This window comes from Orcinus orca, chromosome 1 (genome assembly GCF_937001465.1).
Source record: "Orcinus orca chromosome 1, mOrcOrc1.1, whole genome shotgun sequence".
Taxonomy (NCBI): Eukaryota; Metazoa; Chordata; class Mammalia; order Artiodactyla; family Delphinidae; genus Orcinus; species Orcinus orca.
Genome location: NC_064559.1, coordinates 200,937,627 through 200,943,626, shown reverse-complemented (window position 1 = coordinate 200,943,626; position 6,000 = coordinate 200,937,627). Strand labels below are relative to the sequence as shown.

The following is a 6,000-nucleotide window of genomic DNA, read 5'->3' as shown; positions in this document are numbered from 1 at the left end:
AGAGCCCCCAAAGAAGGGAAAGCTGGCATCTGGTTTCATTATTTCAAGTTGAATTTACAGAGAGCTGTTTAATTAAATCAAACCGACACTCCATTATAAACTCAAATATGATGTCACAGCCGTGAGCTTGCAGTCCCAGGACGAAAACAACACTGTCAAATGGGCACTGTCAAAATAAGCAGGTGGCTGCCTCCGGGTTTTCCCATTAATACTTGAGGGCTCCTTGTTCATGTGTCTGTCTGCTGGCATTTCTCTACCAACAAGTGGTTACAGGCACCAGAAGTGCCAGGAAAGTTTGTTGGAGAAAGGTAAAATCAAGAAGAGAGTGGCCATTAACTTACCAGGTTCTTTCTGTCCATTGGGGGAAAGCTCTGGTCCCCTTTTGCCAGAGGAAAACCTGAGTCCAGCTTTGGAGGTGCACCAGCATTTCAAAAGAGCCCGAGACGGATTAGATGGGAGGATGCTTAGGGCCTTTTCCCAGCCAAATCCGAGGGTCCTTTCCAGCCCCAGCTGCCGCGTGAGTCACCATGCGGCTGGCCCTGGCAGCACCTTGGGGACCCCGAGCAGGGCCAGGAGCAATTGTCCTATCTTTTGGTCCCAGCATCAGCTGTTCCCAGCCACAGACACAAGCACAACAGAGCAGGTCTCAGCCGAAAGCCTGGGCAGATGTCAGAGGGGATCAATGGGGAAAGCAAGCCTTTCGAGGCAGCCGGGCAGAGGCCCTAGGCTCCCGGGACAGCAGCCAGGGCAGGCTCATGTGCCTGTGACAGGTTCCAGGAGCAGCAGAGCCAAGCTGCCAGCTGTCCTCTGCTAGAGGCCGCCCTGGCAACTGCAGAGGGGCCAGTGGAGCCTTGCAGTGGTCCCAGCCCAGGGGCACACCGTGTGTAGCTTGGAGTTCCAAACCCAGACAAGTGACAAGCCAAGGTCAGGGGCTGGGAAGCGATAGGAGACAGGTGGCCGAGGGCATTCATCCTTTCAACAGATGTTCGCTGAATGACAGCAACACATGAATCTTCAGCATTCACCAGTTTTATTTTTATTTTAGAAGGTAATACATACTCTTGGTAAAAATATTAAAAGCATATCAAGTGTATTAAAAGTATATCAAGTAAAAAAGTAGACATCCCCCTTGTATGACATCTGCAGTTCTACCCCCCAGAGATAATCATAGCCAATGGCTTGGTGTGTGGTCTTCTGGATTTATTTCGGTGCATCTATAAAATATCTATATACGTACATATAAACATACTGTCTTCTAACCAAAAATAGGATTTGACTCTCCATTACTGTTCTGCAGCTTAGTCGTTTCACTTAACACCATATCATACCTTACATGTGAGCCCATATATCTATGTCATTCTTTTGAACAGCTAAATAAAATTCCATAGTATGAATATAATGAATGAAGCTTTCATCTGTTTCCTATTTTCCACTCTCACATGGCTGCAGTGAACATCCTTGGACGTATATCCTTGCACACTGATGAGAGCATCTATGCTACACAGATCCAGCAGCGTCACTGGATCACGGAGTCGGCACGTTAGGATGTTTAGTAGATGCCAAACCGCCTCTGAAAACGGGTTACAGCCCCACTCCCAGCACGGGATGGTGCCTTGACAACAGCAGGGATTGTTAACAATTTAGGGGCTCTCGAACCTCTTGAGAAACAAACGAGATCTACAAACATGCCCGTCCATACGTTCGGCGTATAATTTTTTAAGAGTTCCCAGGCCCCCCGCCCTGAAGTCCACACTGAACTCCAGGCTAAGACTCCTTTATACAGGAAGCCCCAACAGGTCAGTGTAAGGCTGTGAGGACATCTTTTCTCTGGAGCATCATTAGAGCCCCTAGGGAGAGCTGCTTCAACGCGGGCCGCCTGATTCACACGGGCAGCGCGGAGCCTGGAGGGAGAAAGCCGGGAACCTGCAAGCAAGGCTCTGCTCTGCTGGGTTAACCGGATTATTTTCTTGTGTGTGTCCTGCAGGTGATTGAAAATAACTAACCACCAAAAGTCCCCGGGACAGTTTCGGACTTGGAAAGGTCACAGGAGGAAAATAATAATAAAATGACAACTACATGAATCACATCTTGGTGAGAGTCTTACTAGCAAATCGTCCTCATATCTAGGGCCCTGAAAGCAAGAAACAGGCTGGGGTCGAGGCAGCTTAAAGGCCTTGGCGGCGGGGGTAAGGGTGCGGGTCCTGCAGCCAGGAAGGCACCTGGAGGGACGGGCTGGACTCAAGAAGACCTGGGCCTGGCCAGGTCTCTCCACTGGTTAATTGTGTTCCCTGGACAGGTGACTTAACCTCCCCAAACACACGGCTCCCACCCCAGTCACCTTCCTGTGATGGGGTAGGGGGGAAAGTCAAAAGAAATAAGAGCTGGGGAAATGTTTCCCAAAAATCCGAAGTCCCCTTTATATAAGGAAGAATAAAGAGTTAGAGCAAAATGGGGGGGGCAATAGGTGAAAGAGAGTCCACATTCACCTAAGGTTTGGTTTGGTTTTGTTTTTAAGAACACTGCAATATAGACAGAACTTGATAATTTTTAAAACTTCATTTAGGATTCACAGATTCTAACTCTTCAGACTCTAGCAGCCCAAACTGCTGATCTAAAAGAGATGCTGGTCTGTTTGTCACCAAAATTTCCTGTAGCTCAGTGGTTCTCCAGCGGGGGCCCACCAGGGAGATTTGGCAACGTCTGAAGACAGTTTTCATTGTCACGACTCGGGGAAGGGGTGCTGCTCGCATCTAGTGGGGAGAGGCCAGGGATGCTGCTAAACAGCCCATGGTGCACAGGACGGCCCCACAACTAAGGACTCTCTGGCCCCAAATGTCAGCTGTGCTGAGGTTGAGAAGCCCTGATGTGGAGAAAACACAGGGGTCACAGGCCACAGCCACTAGGCAGGAACGGGCCACTGGCGAAGAGCCCCGTGGTGTCCACGGCGTTCTGCTCTCCTTCCTCCATCGCCGGTCATTTGGCTCCAGTTTGAAAGCTGCTAGGAGCCTGTCTGCAGCCCGGGGTGGGGGGGAAGAGCAGACCTCTACAGGCTACAGAATCCTTCAATGGGTGTCAGCCACAGTTGTAGGAAAGTCCAGGCCTCAGCCACCACCAGGGCTGGAGCAGGAAGGTTTGGGGGTGAAAGGTAAGGCAGGGTGAGAGGCCCCAGCCTCATTACGTTTTAAAGAAAAGTTTTTTCCGGAGGAAATTAAAACAGCCAGGAATCTGCTTGTAAACTCCTTTCACTGAAACAGCATTAGCAACCTGTGAAAACACGACCACAGGGAGGCCTGTGAGTTCTCTTGACTGAAGTAAGAATTCCAGAGAAGGGCTGGGGGAGCGTCCACCAAGTCAGAATTTTATTTTATTTATTTTTATTTATTTATTTGGCTGTGCAGGTCTTAATTGCGGAATGAGGGATCTAGGTCCCTGACCAGTGATCGAACCCGGGCCCACTGCATTGGGAGCACGGAGTCTTAACCATTGGACCACCAGGGAAGTCCCCACCGAGTCAGAACTTTATAAACAACTCTAGGGACCTCCCTGGTGGCGCAGTGGTTAAGAATCCACCTGCCAACGCAGGGAACATGAGTTCGATCCCTCGTCCAGGAAGATCCCACATGCCGCGGAGCAACTAAGCCCGTGTACCATAGCTACTGAGCCTGTGCTCTAGAGCCCGTGCACCACAACTACTGAGCCCACGTGCCACAACTACTGAAGCCCACGCACCTAGAGCCCATGCTCCGCGACAAGAGAAGCCTCCGCAACAAGAGAAGCCACCGCAATGAGAAGCCCGCGCACCGCAACGAAGAGTAGCCCCCACTCGCCGCAACTAGAGAAAGCCGGGCACGGCAACAAAGACCCAATGCAGCCATAAGTTAATTAATTAATTAATTTTTAAAAAAAAAACTCTAGCTGCAGCCTCCTTGAGTGTGTGTGTGTGTGTGTGTGTGTGTGTGTGTGTGTGTGCGCGCGCACGCACACACTGGGCGGGGGGATAGGGGAGGGGTTAGAGAACAAGCATCTCAACTATAAGTTTAGAAAACTCAAAATTCAGAATTTCAAAGCTCAGAAATTCACAAAGTTCAAATCAGACTGAAAGGTTTGCATGAAGGAAAGTTGAGAGAAGAGACTGGGCCCACGAGCCGAGTGCACTGCTTAGCCCTGATGGGCCCCCAGCTGCCTCTGAGACCCGCTCATCCGTGGCCATGGCTCATGGCGCCCCCTGGAGTCGGGCTGCGTGGTGGCCCTGCACCTGTTTTTCTTCTCTCCTCTGCTCAGCAAAGCTCAGAGCCGGAGCCTCCCCAGGAGGAGGTCCCAGCCCTTATAGCTCCTTCTAACGGCACAAAATACCTGAGCAGAGCAGGAGGGGCCCATGCGTGCTCTGAGACGCTTGGAGAAAGTAACTGCTCTGAGTGGGGCCCTATCCGGCTGTCCTTCCCTGTTGTCACTGCGGCCTTCCAGAAGGGGAGACACTAAAAGGATTCATGATTCTCGAGGGTCAAGAGTAGAAGGCCGTGCAGTGGGGAAACGGTGTAGGCCCCGCGACCTGCCTTCAGGGCCACGCCCAGGCACTGGGCCATCCCACCCTGGCACTGAGGACTGGCTCCATCAGTGGGCAGACAGAGGTGTCAGCCTGGGACCTCAGAGGCTGGGGAAAGCAGTCTTTTGCATGATGGGCAAATGTCACTGCAGGCAGTAATTTCTCGCATTAGAAGGAGCAAAAGCATCAACTCTCAGGGCAAGCCCGGTGCAGAAGAAACCCCTGGCTTGGGCTTGGGGCCCTGCTCAGCCCCACCACCTGCCCTGGGGAGGACACACTGGCCCTCCCACCAGCCTCACCCTGAGCAAGAGTGTCTGAAGGTCCTCGCAGTGAGCCCACTGCTCAAAAATGCTGTCCAGGGTCTCGATGTACCAGGAGCCACTCTTGGTATCCCTCCAGGAGACAAAACCTGCCGAAGGAGAAAGGCTGAACTTCATTGGGAAGCTGCCCCTCCCCACGTATGCAGACGGGCCCACCTCCACACTTTGACTGACGTACACAGCCAGCAGCAGCCCACATCTCTGTGCTCTGTCCCATCGTGATCTTATTTCATCCTCACCACTACCCTGTGACTTTGGTCACGGTTCCCATTTTCCTGACAAGGCAACCAAGGCTCGGAGAAGTCAAGTGACTCTCCCGAGGGATAAGAAAGGAAAGAAACTAACACTTGTCGCACCTGCTATGTGCCAGGCACTGTGCTCAGTGGGGGAGCAGCCACCTTGTTAAAATCACCATGACGATCCCTAAGGTACAATGAATATACCCATTTTAAAGATGAGAAGACTGAGGCAGGGCCAGGACGAGGGTGAAGCGAGTGAGGCACGCCAACGCAAGAATGCATGCCTCCTTACATTTTGCATTCTAGGCACCTTGACTGCCTCGCCCTGAGCTGAGGCTCAGAGAGGTGAAGTAACTTACTCAGGGTCACGAGAGGCAGAACAAAGTCTCACACGCAGGTCTTTTCTTCACAACACAGCTGCTTCTAGGGCAGATAGGGGGACCTGCTGGCTGGAAGGACAAGCTCTCACACGATCCACTCACCTGGGAAGGTGGAGTAGGACACCAAGATGTCGCTAGGTGTGGGCAAACTAGACACGGCATCCGGCTGGTCGACGGTGACTGGGCCTTCCTGGAACGGGGTAGCATCTGGCTCAGGGTCGCTGTCAGGGGTCCTGTCTTCAGGGGAAGTGGAGGCCACCTCAAACCCCTGGTCTTTCTGCTCTGCAGGAAACAGAAACAGACAACACTTGCCAGTGAAAACACCCAGACCAGAGCTCCCACCAGCCTGAGAGGTGCCACCAGCCTGAGAGGTGCCACCAGCCTGAGAGGCCTGGTTTCCTCTCGAGCCAGGGGCCTAGTGCTGGACAAACATGGGCAGGAAATCAAAACAGGAGCTTTACTTTTACTATAACAAGAGTTTTCCACATTCATTAAGTCAAGCTGGGGGTGAGGGCAAG

The 6,000-nt window shown here is 52.1% G+C and overlaps 1 protein-coding gene across 4 annotated transcripts in view; it reads right to left on the bottom strand.

Moving 5' to 3' along the window:
• Positions 1-1,028: 1,028 nt before the first annotated feature.
• Positions 1,029-6,000, bottom strand: part of CASP9 (caspase 9) — a 30,324-nt gene continuing 25,352 nt past the window's right edge. For all 4 annotated transcript variants that reach the window (XM_033433002.2, XM_012533987.3, XM_033433001.2 and 1 more), the window contains 3 exons: positions 5,585-5,764; positions 4,843-4,952; positions 1,029-3,264 (listed from right to left, as the gene is read on the bottom strand). In XM_033433002.2, the coding sequence (XP_033288893.1) occupies positions 3,243-3,264; positions 4,843-4,952; positions 5,585-5,764 (312 nt within the window). In that variant the 3' untranslated portion in view covers positions 1,029-3,242. The remainder of the gene's footprint in view (positions 3,265-4,842; positions 4,953-5,584; positions 5,765-6,000) is intronic.